At 30.1% G+C, this 17,622-nt stretch overlaps 2 protein-coding genes across 2 annotated transcripts; both read right to left on the reverse strand.

Annotated features, from left to right (window-relative positions):
• Positions 1-6,953: 6,953 nt before the first annotated feature.
• Positions 6,954-7,523, reverse strand: LOC115985193. Its single transcript, XM_031108159.1, has one exon. It carries the CDS (start codon positions 7,521-7,523, stop codon positions 6,954-6,956), a length of 570 nt encoding a protein of 189 aa, XP_030964019.1.
• A 4,663-nt stretch (positions 7,524-12,186) lies between these two features.
• LOC115985194 (ubiquitin carboxyl-terminal hydrolase 12-like) lies at positions 12,187-16,982 on the reverse strand (the record flags this gene model as incomplete). Its single annotated transcript, XM_031108161.1, has 4 exons — positions 16,945-16,982; positions 12,884-13,013; positions 12,630-12,799; positions 12,187-12,293 (listed from the first exon to the last, which is right to left on the reverse strand). Coding segments are annotated over exons 1-4 (441 nt in total), but the record flags the coding sequence as incomplete, so codon positions are not given.
• Between the last annotated feature and the right edge of the window lie 640 nt (positions 16,983-17,622).

A 17,622-nucleotide genomic window follows, 5' to 3' on the forward strand; every position in this document is an offset into this window, starting at 1 on the left:
CTAAAAAAAATATATAGAATTAATAAATAAAAAAAGGTCATATGAAATTATGAATAAAATGAAAGGCAAAAAAGAAAAAAAAAAGTGATCTATAAGGAAATAGGATATGATTTAAAAAAAAAAAAAACACAAATAACAAAACCAATTTATCATAAGAAGTGATAAAAGAATAGAATAAAGGTTGATAAGAACAAATAATATGTTATATTTATCTAAAAAATCATTGTAATTAAAATAAAATAAAAAACCCACAAAGAAGAAGCTGTTATCAACATAACTTTATTCAAAGAAGTTATCAAGCAACTAAAGAAAAGTACAACTAATTTGTAATAATCTTTTCTGATAGGGCAAAAATGAATTGACCCCTTTGGTAACTTAATTAATTAATTAAGTTAATTTAATATGCAATAGGCGTGGTAGCACAAACAAATCACCAAATAACTAAATGTAACGGAAAATAAATTTGACACAAGTGATTTGTTTATGAATGGGGAAAACCACCAAGGCAAAACCTCACGAGGTGAATTTAAGGTCACCACTCCTGAGAATTCACTATTATCAATAACAAGTGATTATAAGTAAAATGAATCCCAGTACCCAATACCAACGTACAGTTGAACCTTTATCCCAATACCCAATTGGACTTGTATTGCAGCGGCAATCTCTTTGTTCAATGCACAAATCTCAGTACGTGACTATCAATGATGCACGGAATCCAGTGCGTGACTAACACACTAACTTGAGGAAGTTGTTGGCTGCAAAATTCTTCAGTTCATCAACAATGAAGATCAGGAAGCTCTTTGGTCAAAAAACCCTTGGCATAAAGACATAGTAGCTTCTACAGAGAGAAAGATGAACTAGAGCGATTTTTGCTTCCGATCACAATATGCGTGTATTATGTTTTCAACACCTTGCATCACTTGTGACGACTCTTAAAATAATTCTTATATATGGTTAGGGTTGTGAGAAAAGAAATCCTACACAAATAATCAAGGATATGCGTGTAATCAGATCTGGAATTTCTGATTTTGTAATTCTTGATAGATACAACTTATGTCGAGATTCTGTCAAGCTTCAACAGTAATTCTCGATAAAAAAGGATTCTATCGAGATTTCTGTCGAGTTTTAATGAGCAGCACATTCTTCACTTGTTTCTTGGTCAAATTTGCATGGCTTCAGTACTTAATTTGAACACTTATTTCTTAAAGTACTAAACTCATCAGAGATCTACCTAATTACAAGTAAAGTACATTTTGTCAAAAGATTAGCTAATTACATCAAATATGTCCCTAACATTTTCCAAAAAATTGTACGACTTCTCTATTTTAAATCCTACATCAATTAGGTTATGTTCCATCTACTTTGCATGGGCAAAAATCGTTTATTATATCCAATGAATCTAAGATAACAGATGTTATGCCATCACGAAAGGTAGGTACAATCTAGATGCAATTTGTAACATTAAGATGAAAAGGAAAGGAAATTTGTGTTATTAATAAGTTTAATCTATCACCATATCACAATATCCAACAATAAACAACAAAGGTTAGTGATTCTCATACTTATTTTTTTAATAGGAATTGAAAGCAAATTCTTAGTACTTCTAAAATAGTGTTGTTTTTCATTTTGGAGTCAAATGTTGTTTTTCATTAGTGAATCAAATCTCTCAAAGGATTGATGAAATACATGTTCCATTTACTTTCTTTTATATAGTTTTAGATCTATTATTTTATTTTTATTTCAATTTTATCATAGGAAACTCTTAAATTGACAATTAAATTTAAAGGTTGTATAATATACAATTCTTTTTTTAATTTAGTTTAATTCTCCTTCTAATTTATATTTTCAATTTAGCTATTGTTATATGTTTCATTCCATTTGTTATATGTTATAATACTTTTTTTTTTTTTTTTTGATTTTTTCATAGGTGATTCCAAGCAAGCATCCTACAAAATTGTTGAAGACTCCTAAATTGACATACAATTCAAAGGTTGCAATCTATATTATTCTATTTTTTAAACTTAGATTTTAATTTCTTTTTGATTTGTATTTTCAATTTTAGTTATTGCTATATATATGTTATTTTATATTTTCTTTTCTTTTCTTTTTCAGTATTGTTGTAGGAGATTCCTTGGATTCTAAGACTGTTGAAGACTCTTGACACTCAATCTCAATGTTGTAAAGAAAAGGTTGTATAGGCTTTTAAGGTAGATTCCCATTTTATCTCAATATCATTTTTTAACTCAATTTTAATATTCGTCATTTGTTCTCCCATGTTCGCGGAAAGGGTAATGCTATGGCTAATAAGTTAGCCAAATTAGCTAAGTATCTTGTTGTTCCCCAAGTTTGGTTGGATGATCCCTAGTGATGTTGACTCTCTTGTATTGATTGATAGTAGTTTTGCCGTGATTTGAATAAAATTCTTGACTGGTTTCTCAAAAAGAGATCATACACAGCGACCAAAATATTTTTCATAGTTTTAGTTTATTAAAAAAATTTAAATAATAATAATAAAACCTGAATTAGGATCCAATTAATTGGATAAAAAATATTTAAAGAGCAAACCCATATTTAGGGCTTATGGTAAATTGGTACTAAAATTAATCATCTTAAAAAAAAAAGGTACAAAAACTAAATTAGGGAAAATTATTAAATACTCTGGGAGTACTATAAATGTATACTCCCCTTCTCATATGAATTATAGGTCCTACTATAAATTTAGTTAGTGGGACTCATAATTATGTGAGAGGGAAGAATATGGTACTTCAGAGTATTTAATAATTATCCCCAAACTAGTAGATGCAAGCCTATTAATTTGGGCTAAAAGATAGGTATTGCAAACCATTAATTTGTGCTATTAGCTCTTTTAATTTGTGGCAGATATACTTGTAACCCATTTAGATTTGACCCGTCCACCTACTGGTCACTCATATTTTTCCTAACGCTGACTATGTCTGTTTATTAAGTTCTTAAGTTATCTATTGGAAAAATTATCACTATTAGCAATAGGGGTGTTCACCAAACCGCACAAATCGCACAAAACTGTCTGTAAAATGACATAATCGTACCGCACCGCAAATAACATTGCACTGCACCACAAGTAACAGTGTACTGCACCACACTGCACCATGCGGTGCAGTGTGGTTTGCGGTTTTATTATAAGAAAACTGCCCAAACCGTACTACACCGCACTCTCTTTATATATTAATGTATTTAGTTATTTTTAATATTAAATATATTATTAATAGTTTAATGGCCTTAGTTTTCAAAAAAAAAAAAAAAAATGATAACGCTAGCAAGTGTTAACTAGGAAATCCAACCAAAAAAAAAAAAAAACTAACTCAATAGTTTAAAACCTAGCCTAAAACAAAGGGAAAATTTTGTTTTGGGTTGGGTAGGAAAAGCCCAAAACTTGAAAAATATATTGACTTCAAATCGTTCAGACCGTATTTTATACACCGCATTACACATGTGACCACAAAAATGAAGTGCAGTGTAGTTATAATTTTGGCTAAACTCTAAACCGCACTACACCACACATGTGACTGCAAAAATAAGGTATAATGCAGTTATAGTTTTAACTAAACTGTACTGCAAATTACGGTGCTAAATATAGTCCAAAACCGCATCGTACCGCAAATACCCCTTAACAACGTTTTTATTTTAATTGATAATTTGAAAGTAAAATATTAGTGATGATGTTGTAAAACTTTTCTTAACCACCGTGCATCCTTGGTGCGGTGGTCATTCCACAAGTATAAATGTTTATGGGGTGTGGGGGGTAAGAACCTGGGTTCAAGTATCTAGCAGGGAGCTTCACATACATATACACTTAGATTAAATTAGAGTAGAAATTCTATTTTGTAAAAAAAAAAAAAAAAAAAGATATTAGCAAAAAAAAAAATGTACATACTAATATAATAAAAGCGGACAATGACACGTTATTTATTTCCTTTATTTGGTGTGATTTAGATAAACTATACGGCATACAATAATTAGTACATATAAATTTCATTTATGATGTGTTTGTCATATGTAAATATATTTCTTAAAATACATTAAATAATTTACTGTCAGTTTTATCCTTTTTTTTTTTTGGTTTTTTTTTTTTTAAGGAGTCAGTTTTATCCTAGTTATACCCAAATTGATATGCCCTTGAATATCCACAATGGGCTACTTAAATGGCCATTCATTTCTTTTCCTTTTTTTTTTTCTTTCCTATTTGGCTATTTCATTATCCATTTTGTCGTCAGAATTATTACCTAATTGAATTGATGCAACGAGGATTGCAATTATGTAAAGACTATTAATTTATTATATGACAGTTTTTGGTAGTCCAAGTTGTTGGGAAAAAATCCTAATCCCCTCAATGCCTAAGTGTGAATTAAAATATATAACTACCAAGTAATAGTAATATTATAGAAACAAAAAAAATTCAGCATGCATCACATAAACACAATCACACAAGAATATCAAATCTTACGTGGAAAACCCTTCGATATAAAGGGAAAAACCACGAGACAACTCCGAAAAATATCCACTATGAAATAGAGATTACAATTATCAAGTTTATGCTAAACTTAAGTCCACAATAAATTAGATATACAATAAATAAATTTCAAGGAGTAAATACAATCTCACCACAAAGCTAATAGCAAAATCTTCTTCTTAATACTCCAACTCTTCATGGTTGTAGCACTCGAAAACTCCATGAGAATTCCATTAATTTATCTTCCTTGTATATAACTTGAGCAAAAAAAAAGTCTTATTTTCCTTTTTCACTCTCTCACGCCCTCACTATGTTTTTCTCTATCTCTTCGGATTGCACCTCCTGAAGCTCTCACTTGTGTTTTTCTCACCATGGCCGAATGACTTTCTCTTGCTTCAGCTCTTCACCGTGTGTTTCTCTTTGTCACACCCTCTGGCCGAATGGCCTTTTTTTTCTTTCTTTTCTTTTTCTTTAGCGTGTACAACACACCTAGGATCACTTCTCATTAAGAGAAGTCAGACTTCTCACAAGTCTCGGTCATTTCTCAATAAATGAGAAAGCTGAATTTGAGGACTCTTGGTACAAGCTCATAAATCAGCTTTGACAAAATGTGTGTGCTGGAATCCAAAAGGTGGCACGTGCACCCAACACAAGTAAACAAAATGTTTTTAGTAAAAACATTTTTGACAATTACTCTACTCTTTAGGCTTTTTTTTTTGAATTTAACCATTTTATTTCTTATTTAATAAACTGTTACCCATAGATTCTTCAATTTCCCCTTCCTTTATCAAGGTGATGCCTTTGAGGAATTAATCCTCACTACCCACAGTACATCTAATATTCACCCACAAATATTAGAAGTTTAGAACCAACCACTGATATTATTTTCGTGAAAAAAAAAAAATTGATATTCTCCATAATGCTTTCATTTTGATATAAATAGACCAAGCTCAAGTAGAAATTTAAAAGAGGCATTCTTGCAATTGAATATACATACCTTTTACCAAAAATATATATATACCTTCTTCAAATCCTCGTTTCTTTTGCCATCAAATTCTACGTGAAGTTGTTATGGAAACAAAAAATAGTGAAGGAGAGATGGTTTTTATTAAGGTTAAGGAGGAGAACAAGTTCACGGTGGTGTGTGACAATGAGTTTAAGGTTCCATGTCAGAATGAATAGTAGGAAGACATTGTATTTTTTTTTTTTTTGGGGTAAGTCTTTCTAGCTGCTCTAAGGCATCCATATTTGTCCATTACAAAACTATTTTTTTATTTGGAAACAACCGTCATAAACTCATAATTATTATGGAAATACTAAATAAACCTGCCAAGCTGAATTTGGTAACTATTATTTTAATTTTTTTTCTTTTAAAAAAAAGAACCATTTTTGGTAGAAATTATTGTCCAAGCATGCATTAAATGACTTCCTAAAAAAATTATATTATACTCTAATGATAACTACGGGTTACTCGAGAAAAATTCAATCATAACCCTGAATTTTCTTCTTAAAATACATTAAATAATTTACCATCAGTTTTATGCTACTCACACCCAAATTGACATGCCCTTAAATATCCACAATTAGCTACTTACCATGTAAGGTATTCTCTCTCGATCTCAAATTGCTATATCAAATATTGTTTGATCAAGATGTAATAATTTTCTTTCTTATCTAAAATTTTGGTAATGCGAGGTGCAGATTCAAAGATTGATTTGAATTTAAATTTGAGATCTTTCATCTAAATATTGTTTTTCCTTTATTTTATTAATGTACAGGTTATGTGATTAGGATATAAGCACGATGATTCCCGCCAAATGAAGACAATTGGTGAAAGAGCCAGCACACAAATGACCAATTTGGTACAAATTAATGTCCTGCTATTTAAAGAAGCAATGGATGCTCCAAAAAATTCAATCAAAATCCTTTAATTTCTTCTTTAATCTCTCTCACTCCGAAATTCATAATTTTGTTGCTTTGTATTTAAAGCTTTGAAGCTATTCTCTCTCTATTTTTACTCTTGATTCCAATTTGTGAATATCTAATATTGTTTGATTAAGACATAGTAATTTTCCTTTCTCATCTAAAATTTTGGTTCGTGTAAATTCATTTTGTTAGGTGTAGATTCAGCAGTTGATTTTTAATTGAATTTGAATTCTTTCATCTAAATATTTAAAGTAATGTGTAGGTTGTATGATTTGGAATAATGATTTCTGCCAAAGGAAAACAATTAGTAAAAAGAGCTTACTGACGAAAGGCCAATATTTAAATGAACGATCGAGATATTGAATTGAAATGTAATTTCGTAATGTTCAATTTTAAATATTATGCAAAAAAAAAAAAAAAAAAAAATGTATATGTTGTGTGATTGAGCATAGATACTGATTAAAGGAAAGTAATTGTTGAAAAGAACTTTTTTTTTTTTTTTTTTTTTTTGAGAAACCCCTGTCCTTAGGGAATATTATTAAGTAATGAACTGAAGGTCAAAATTGTAGACATCAATCGTGTCCGGAGAAACAGACTCCATCCAAACATCCAACGGATTAGGCACGGCTCTTCTGGCAAGTTTATGGGCCAGATAGTTACCTTGCCTCCTAATATGGTGAAAAGAAATACAACTAAAAAAAGAAGATAGAAACTTAATGTCTTGTAAAATATGCCCAAACTCAGGTTGCGCCATTTTGTTGCCATTGATGGAGTTAATAATAATTTTTGAGTCACCTTCAAATATCAAGCTGTGAAAACCCAACTCCTTTGCAAACCATAGAGCTTGGCGCGTTGTTAGCACTTCCACCATCTCTATCGAAGCAGGCAGCAGAATCTGTTGTGTTAGAGCAGCCATAACCAATCTACTTTCATTATAGATTATAATACCTAGACCAGCAATGTTTTCTTCAGCAAAAAAGGCCCCATCAAAATTAACTTTGAGCAGACCTACCGGTGGAGGACGACACCTTATGGATCTAGCTATTCGTGGGAGCTTCTCATGAGTCGGCTGAAGTTGATTGTATTCCAGGAGCGCCTCACGAGCCATGGAGCTGATCTTAGCTAATGGAGCCGTGTCTTCCTACATGCGTAACTTATTCCTACACATCCAAATCAAGGATGATGTCCAAGCAAATAAAGCAAAATGGGACGAGTCTTGTTGTGCAAGCAGAAAAAAAAATCCACAACAACCCACCACATTCACAAACCTTAAAACCCATCCCAAATCAAACAAACCCACAACCTAGCTCAAAAATCTCATTCCTTATGCTCTCCAACAACGATTTCCTCGACGACCCCGCCACTAGAGTCCTTCCAGCGCATCCGCGAATATCGAATCGGAATCACCTTCTTCTTTGTACTCGCCAGAGTCAGTAAAGACGGAGATGGGATTATTGTCGATGCGGACAAAGACTCGGTCATTACCAAGTGAGTCATCATAAATGGGATCGAACAAGGGCTATGGACAAGAGAGAGAGAGAGATAATGACAGAGAGAGAGAGAGAGAGAGAGAGAGAGAGAGAGAGAGAGAGAATGAGGCACAGAGAAAGTGAACGGAAAAAAGAAAAAAAAAAAAAAAGAACTCAAAGCCATGTGGTGAAGATGCTAGAGCCATCTATTCCTTCATTGTCCAGTTGCTCTGGAGTTCTGGGATATGGTTTTTGGTTTATTTGGAGTTTGTTGGGTTATGCCAATGTCTGTTGTTGAGCTTTTTGCTTGCTGGCAAGGTCGATTTGGTCGCCATCGCAATGGAGATATATGGATGGTTGTTCCTCATTATTTGATGTGGTGTATTTGGAAGGAAAGAAATAGTAGGTGTTTTGAAGACAATAAGCGTTCTATGCCTGATTTCAAGCTTCTTTTTTTCAGAACCTTATTGGACTAGTTCTCAATGTGGAGAAACCATCATTTTTCTTCTTTTTGGGATTTTCTTGATTTATGTAATTTCGGTATGTGATATGTGCCCTGTATACTTTCTATGTACTTTGGTGTCTCTCTCTTTTTGTTATCAATAAATCTTTATTACTTATCAAAAAAAAAAGAAGAAAAAGGGAAGAGGGAGTGACAGGAGATAAGGAACAGGTGGAGGAAGAAAGAAGAAAAAGTAAGAGAGAGAAGAAAGAAAAGTAATAAAAGAAGAGAGGAAATGAATAAATTTTTTTTTTTTTTTTAGTACATCTGTTCGTATCGTTCCAAAGATTGAATGGTACTATTCATGTGTCAAAATTTATAGGATTTAGAACACCTAATGAGAAGGATTTTTTGGTGTTTGGTGTGCCAAATGCCAAATATTTGGCATTTGGCACACCTAATGGTAATGCTCTTATTATTATGGTGTCAACATTGATCAAAACTAACATTTGTAGCACAAGAAAAAATAAAAGTAAATTTTATTATATAGCAATATTGACTACTATGCATTATACGATTGAGTGGGAAGACCACTAAGTATCACCAATCTGGTCTTTTAAGTGCACTTAATAAAATCTCACATTCTAACATTTACAACTTACCTTTTCAACGACAATCAAGTTTAGCTTCTTCTCACAAGAAAAAAAAGTTTAGCTACAAATTAAATAGAGGATTACATGAAATAATAATAAAAATATTCTTTATATAATAATAGATGATACTATTTAAAATAATTAATTTTTTAAAAAAATTACATCTACTTATAATATTTAAAATTTTATAAATTATTAAAAAAAAAAAAAAAAACCGTGTGAAGCTCGGGTTAACAACTAGTATTGTCGATTTGGTAGTCATAATAAACCAATTGCCTATAAATTGCTTGTTAGGGCATGACATTTGGCTTACCCTTTCGCTGATGATATACTTCCATATATATCGTAAAGTTCAATTATACATATTGTGGAGCTCTTCAAAAAATAAGAAGATAAAAAATCATCTCATTTATATATAGTTCTGGTTTTATATATTTTCTACGTTATAAAAATGTATTATTTCATAAATTTTTTATTGAATTATTGCATAATTTATTGATTGAATAGTAAAATACATTTTATTGATATCAAATTTGATGTGTATGATAAATATTGAAAGAATATTTGATTTAAAAATTTAATATAAAGATACTAAGGGATTTAATTTTAACAAAATTAATGCTAGGTATAACTTGATTCAAAGCGTATACCAATTATGAGTATGATAAAATATCAAATCTATAATAAATTATGAAATAGTATTACATTGAAATAAAGTTATATCATATAAAAGATGAACTTAACTTTTATAAATACACACTTATTAGTTATTATGTACTACTAAGATGATTTAGAGCATACATGTATACATACATAATTACATAATATATATATATATATATATATATATATATGCACACACACACACATTTATATACATACATGTGTGTATTTATGTATATAAATTGCTAGCTAAAGACCAAATTTCCTTCATTGTTGATTTGGTAGCCATAATAAACCAATTACCTATAAATCGCTTGTTAGGGCACGACATTTGGCTTACCCTTTCACTAATAATATACTTCCAAATACATCGTGGAGTTCAGTTATACATATTGTGGAGCTCTTCAAAAAATAAGAAGATAAAAAATCATCTCATTTACATATAGTTCGGGTTTTATATTTTTTGCATTATAAAAATATATTATTGATTAATTTTTTTATTGAATTATTGCATAATATATTGATTGAATGGTAAAACACATTTGATTGATATCAAATTTGATGTATATGATAAATATTGAAAGAATATTTGATTTAAAAATTTAATATAAAGAAACTAACAAATTTAATTTTAACAAAATTAATACCGGGTATAACTTTAGTCAAAGCGTATACCAATTATGAGTATGATAAAATATTAAATCTATAATAACTTATGAAATATTATTACATTGAAATAAAATTATATCATATAAAAGATGAACTTAACTTTTATATATACGCACTTATTAGTTATTATGTACTACTGAGATGATTTAGAGCATACATGTATACATACATAATAATTACATAATATGTGTGTGTGTGTGTGCACATTTATATACATACATGTGTGTATTTATGTATATAAGTTGCTAGCTAAAGACCAAATTTCCTTCATTGTTGATTTGGTAGCCATAATAAACCAATTGCCTATAAATTACTTGTTAGGGCATGACATTTGGCTTACCCTTTCACTGATGATATACTTCCATATACATCATGGAGTTCAATTATACATATTGTGGAGCTCTTCAAAAAAATAAGAAGATAAAAAATCATCTCATTTATATAGAGTTCTGGTTTTATATTTTTTGTGTTATAAAAATGTATTATTGATTTTTTTTTATTGAATTATTGCATAATTTATTGATTGAATAGTAAAACACATTTGATTGATATAAAATTTGATGTGTATGATAAATATTGAAAGAATATTTGATTTAAAAATTTAATATAAAGATACTAAGAGATTTAATTTTAACAAAATTAATACCGGGTATAATTTGAGTCAAAGCGTATACCAATTATAAGTATGATAAAATATTAAATCTATAATTTTATGAAATAGTATTACATTGAAATAAAATCATATCCTATAAAAATGAACTTAACTTTTATAAATACACACTTATTAGTTATTAAATACCACTAAGATGATTTAGAGAATACATACATACGTGTATGCATACATACATAATTACATAATATAAATAAATAAATAAATATATATATATATATATGCACACACACATTTATGTATATAAATGTGTGTATTTATATATACAAAGGGCATGCGCGCATGTGAGTGCATGCACAAGCTTCAAAATAAAGAAGACAAATTTAAACTTTTTTAATATTGACATCTTTGCAATTACAATAATAATAATAATAATAATCCCATAACCTCCCCAAATGAAATTCCGGGATAAAGATGCGTTTTTACAATATTTAAAGTATAGTTTTTGCTATAATTTCTTAGACAACCATTTCAGGGAATCACTTAACATTAGACATAACTATTATTTCTCCTTCTACAACTAAAGCATCATTCATAAGAAGTCCCTTGGATGCATCTTGGAGATCCTTAAGAGGCATAAAGTGTGGGAAACCCCATTCATTTGAAGAGGTAGTGAACCAATGTTTTTCTGTAAGAAACAAAACAAGACAAAAAAATTAAGACAAAAATTACATAGGAACAAAACAAGGTGAAAGAGAACGGGAGGCCCGTGTGTGTGCACACACACACACATATAAGCATACGTACCTGTTTTTTCCACGTGATTTTCCATGTTAATTTGGTCCTTTATACGTATCTTGAATTCTGCAAAAAACTTTTGCTCAGGTAGAAGACAATCACAACAAAAGAGGCAGAGAGATATTGTTTTGATTTCTCCATTATAAATTCCTTTGGGATAAACCAGTAATTTCCTGCATGGATTCAATAAAAAGAGTTAAAAACAATAGGTTTTAAGTTTCAAAAAGGAGACTTTCCTTTTTTGTTTACAACAATAAAAGTTCAACTTATAATAATAAAAATTAATACCATTTCACATCACCAACTTGAAATATTCGTGAATAATATGTCACTTTATCTAGTGATGAAAAGTTTTCAATCTTCCAAGTCATAGTACGGTTAAGGGGCTCTCTAATCATAGTAAGAAACTCCCGTTTGGCATTGCGTTCATGAACAAAAAGCTCAGCACCAAATACGCAAGAATCATTGACAAGATATCCTTGAGAAAGATCTTCGAAAGATTTAAGGTCTAGAAATTTGTGAAAACCCCATTCAGTCTTGATATCATGGAATCTTCTAACTACCCCATCAAAATCTACACACACAAAAAAAGACATGTTAGATTAGTTTTTGAGAGAATTGAAAATTTTAAATGGTATCAGAATAAAATGTCCTAAATTTAAATTTTCCTTGTGACCTCCTCACATTCTATTTAAATTTTCACGTGTTGAGTCCCTACTCAATAGTAGCTTAGGTGTCCAACACGTGAATAAATTTACCATCTCCTATCGTTTAAGTTTCTAAGAAAATCAGTAATTTAACAACTAATACCAAAATTCAATCATAAAAGATGAATATGCATGTGTGTGTGTGTGTATATATATATATATATATATATATATAAACTATGAGAAACTATGAGAGAGCAAACCTTGAATGGTCAAGAACTTGTCTTGTATTTGATCGAACAGAAACAATTTGAAGCTGACATAAATTTCCCAGCCAAGAGTGTACTTTTCGGTGTCAACAATTGCCAAGTAAATTGAGATGTGACCACTTCCATTCATTTTCTCGTTTCCTTTTGGATAAATAGACAACCTCCTGCAAAATAAAACTCACTACATTAGAAGTAAACATTTATAATTGAATAGAAAAAACAAGAATTAGAATTATATTATAGCCCACCATTTGTATCCTTTGGCTTCAAAAACACTAGAGTCATACTTTTCCACCCCAGTGTCACATAGTAGAGAGTATGACTGTATTTTAAGTAAGTAATGCGCTGGACGAAAATGTCTTTTTGTTCTTTTGATATCTGCAATACATTAGGAATATTTAAATACACTGTCTAATAACAATTGGGCAATGAGATATGGGTCAAGTTTGGCAATAGTTTCAATCAAGCAGTGCTAAAGCATAATCATCATAAATTAAGGGCAATGAAACTTAAAAAATGAATAAACAATATGTCATGATTGATGATTCAACGTATTTCCTTTGTATCACCCATCATGACATGTTATTGTTTTCATCCTAAAATGGAACGTGTGGCTTTTCAAATATCATATTTTTTAAGATTTAATTCAATTTTTACAAATAAACAAACTACGTTAAATATATTGATATTCTCAAAAAAAGAAGAAGTTAAATATATTGATGACTTTGTTTTTTGAAAGGAATAAATTGATGAATTAAGCTCATCCAAAGGCACACTTTGTATTTTCATTATTGCACTTAATTCATATTCTCAGCGCCACCAAGACTCCTATCAAATTGTCCATAAAATTAATCACATAGATCAGAAAGCGATTTTACTGTTGATCATGAATTGTAAACAAAAAAGAAAAAAAATGATAGAAGTTTTATAATCACAAAATCAATGACTGAAGACATATTACATCCAGGGATGGCACCAACTGTAGTTCAAGGTGGTCACATGACCACCTTGACTTGAATATTTTTTTTAAACGTACCTATTAAAAAATGCTTAAACACCTTAAATAACAATTTGAGCCCAATAAAAATTAAATTCTACCTCTCCAAAAAATTGTGAGAAATGCTATGTTCACAATATTTTCGTAACATTTTCATTAGAAATCTTAAGTAATAGGTTGCTACTGATGGATAAAAAAATAATTTCAGTGATATGTTCAAATTAAAATTATTAAAAACTTACCACCTAGACTTTGTTGTGTAAGTTTCACAAAAATTTTGTGGACGTATCACTTCTAAAAAATTGCTCAAACAAACAAATTAGCCTAAAGGCTCAAATCAAACGTTTAATTGTGATTTTTTAAATTGTGTTTTCAAATGGCATATTTTAAGATTGTTATTTTTTTATTTAAAAAATGCACACTTTTCAAATAGTTAGTCTATTAGTGCTTGCTTTAGTCTTTAACTAAATTTGTTGGATTTATGTGGTATATTTTTTAAAAAGATAATACATTTTGTTTATATTGTTATTTATTTAGGCAATATGCCGGTAATTGAATGAGAGATTAGTAGTTTAATAATTGCGTAGTTTAATAATTGCTTAATTGTGTACATTAAAATAAATGTAGCTAATAACATTGATAGTGAAGCTATCATATCATACAATGATTTCAAAATATAAAAACTTGTAAAGGAAATTTTAATACTTTATGTATTTGGGCTTATTTTTTGGTGATGTTAATATATTCAAGTTTTATTTTTATTAAAATTTTAATTAATTTAAGTTTTTTAATGACTTCCCTTAAAAAAAATTCCTAGAACCACCACTTATTACATCTCTCGTGTTTCAAATTATTTATTCTTCACGTTTTAAATTATTTATTCCATTGTCCTCTTAGTCTATTCATGTTTGTAAAATATAGACTTTAAGTTTTATGGACTTTAAAATTATACGTAAAATACGTTATCAAACATAAAATACATTATCAAACAGTAAATACCATTGATCAATCAAAACAAAATTTGACATGTTTGTTAATAATAAAGAAAACTTGTATTTTTTTTTTTTTTTTTTTTTTGAGAAACAAGAAAACTTGTAATCTAATGTTGATAATTTAAAATATTACTATTAAATAATATAGCATTAAGAAAGAGTCACGCCAAATATAAATATTTATATTTATATGCGGTGCAATACATATATACAAAATATTTATTAAATCAAATTGAACCGTTTTCATTAATAAGCTCATATTAACTCCACATATTAACTCCACCATGAAAGCATCCAAAAAGTGAGAAATACTTCAAAAATTTGTAAATAATCAATATACCCCTAAAAACTTGAAAATGACTGAAATATCTTATAAAACCTTTAAAATAATAATAAAAAATACTCCATAATAACCTCCAAAATGATAGAAATGGCCTAAAAATTTCTAAGATGACTAAAATATACTCAAAACCTTGCATAAAACATTTATAATGATTCAAATGCACATAAAACTTCTATAATGACCAAAATACCTTAGAAAAACTTCTAAAGTAACAAAATTACTCTCAAAAAATTCCCAACGTTTTCAAGATGACTAAAATACCCTTAAACCCTCACCTAAAACCTTTATAATGATCAAAATGCTCTCATAAGTTCAAAATGACCGAAAAGCCCCGGAAATATCTAATGTGATAAAAATACCCTCAAAATTTTAAAGACCAAAATATCTTTAAAACTTCTATTATTATTGAAAACTTCTAATAGTAGAAGTAAAAAAAATACTCTCAAAATGCTCCCAACGTTTTCAATACGACTGAAACACCCTTAAACCTCACCTAAAACCTTTATAATGATCAAAATTCTCTCATCATAAGTTCTAAAATAGCCAAAAATGCCATGGAAATATTTAATGTGATAAAAATACCCTCAAAATTTTAAAGACCAAAATATCTTAAAAACTTCTACTATTATTGAAATTTCCTTAAAACCATCAACTAAAAAAAATTGAAATTATGAAAATAGTAGCTCTTCAAAAATTCAAATAACCATGATATGCCTCAAAATTATGGGAAAACACCTTCAAAAGTTTAAAATTTGCTCAAAAACAACTTTCATATAGTTTTTTTTTTTCCCTTTCTTTCTTTATTGGGGAAAAAAATTTCAAATAGTTTTTTTTTTTTCCCTTCTTTCTCTATTGGGGAAAAAGAGGCTGATAGTAGTTTTTTTTTTTTTAGCACTCTTAAAGCATTAGTATTGGGGTGTAAAAGCCTCTAAGTTACTATTTTAGCCACCAAACCCATAAAATCATGCTCCATCCGGGTTCCTATTTCTAAAAAATTCGTAGCTGAGTTGCAAACTTGTTTAATATTTTTTTTATTTTTTCACCCGGGCCCACATCTCAGTTTACTCTCTGAAGTCTGATATCTCACCCTCACCCTCACCCTCCCTCTCTCTCCCTTTATTTTTTTCTCTCATCTCTTCCTTTCTCCCCACTCACTGTTTTGTTCTCTCCTTTCTCTGTCTCGGTCCATCTCTCTCAGATCGGCGTGGTGGAGGGTGTGGGTTTGTGGAGATCAGCGTCTGTGGTAGACATCGGCGTTTGTGGTCGAGGTTGAGGTGTGGGTCACGGTGGTTGCTGGGCTGTGGAAATCGGTGACTGGGTTGTGGGAAACGGTGAGTGGGTTGTGTGGGTTTGGGTTTTGGTGGGTCATTAGGTGGCGGAGTCTGGTGTGTTTGGTGGTGGAGTCCGGTCTGTTTGGGTTTTGTGGGTATGGATTTGGCAGTGGTGGCGGTGGTGATGGCTGCTGTGCTGTGGGTGAGTTTTTTTTTTTTTTTTTTTTTTTCTTTTTTTTGGGCTATGAGATTGATTTTTGGATTGGTTGTGGTTGTGATTGTGATTGTGATGGCAGTGGAGGTGGTTTTGGTTGTGGTAGAGGGTGGGTGTGGTGGTTGGCTATGGTTGGGGTGTGGTGTTTGTAGCTGTGTGGTGTTTGATTGTGCTTATGTTTAGGTTGATTTTTGTTCTACATTAAACATTTTAAAGAGGTGTGTATTAAATTTTAAAAAAAATTAATGTGTAAAAATCTAGGAAAAATTTGATGTCGATCTAGCTGTAGTTGAGATATCATTCCTTTTTCTTTTTTTTTTTTTAAAGAGCAAATTCGAAATATTATTCATTTGTTTGATGTGTTTGCACGGGGTTTAGGGAGAATGACAATCTTGATCTTGTATTATTAGAATATTTAAATGAAATAAATAAGAAACAAAAATAATAGAGTCAAATAATAATATTGGAAAGGGAAAGGGAAAGAGAACATACTGAGCTCATCGGCAGGGTTGGCCTGGGGGTCCATGACTTCAAATTTTGGTGTTTATTGTTTAGAAATCACTTTCTTAAAAACTACAATTTAATTTGCATTATTTATAGGGTAATCAATGGGATTGTCCTAAACAACAATGCCATGGCACTTTACACACGAAACCATAGGTGCGAATGTGATTGGTTGGTTGGAAGGAAAGAATAGAAAAGGAATTGAGAAGCAAGGGAAAAGAAGGATTGATGCCTATTTTGATCGGGTAGAAGAGGAAAATTGGAGAACTAGGTTACCTTTTGGGATCAACGTACGAAGAAACCATGGTAAAGACGTCAGTAAATAGTGTAAAAACAATTACTAGATGAGTTTCGAGAAGAAAAAAAAAATCATTATTTTTGAGTTAGAGTAGTAAGCAAAAATGCATGAAGTTAATAAATAAAACGACATTGCAAAACGTGTCTATATACAAGATAGATTAATATATAAATATATACACATATATATACACTCCAAAACGTGTCTATTGAAATGTTATAACCCTTTAAATTAGATATACCAAAAAGTACTTAATGAAAGGTTATAACTCTTTGTATTAGATATATATTAAAGGTGTCTATTAAACGAAAAATGTGTCTACTGAATGAAAATATGCCTATTGATTGAAAATGTGTTTATTGAATGAA

This window comes from Quercus lobata, chromosome 4 (assembly GCF_001633185.2).
Source record: "Quercus lobata isolate SW786 chromosome 4, ValleyOak3.0 Primary Assembly, whole genome shotgun sequence".
Taxonomy (NCBI): Eukaryota; Viridiplantae; Streptophyta; class Magnoliopsida; order Fagales; family Fagaceae; genus Quercus; species Quercus lobata.

What these genes read in the sequence shown, in the direction of transcription:
- LOC115985193 (XM_031108159.1), bottom strand. Translation starts at nt 7,523, where the DNA reads ATGGCTCGTGAGGCGCTCCTGGAATACAATCAACTTCAGCCGACTCAT.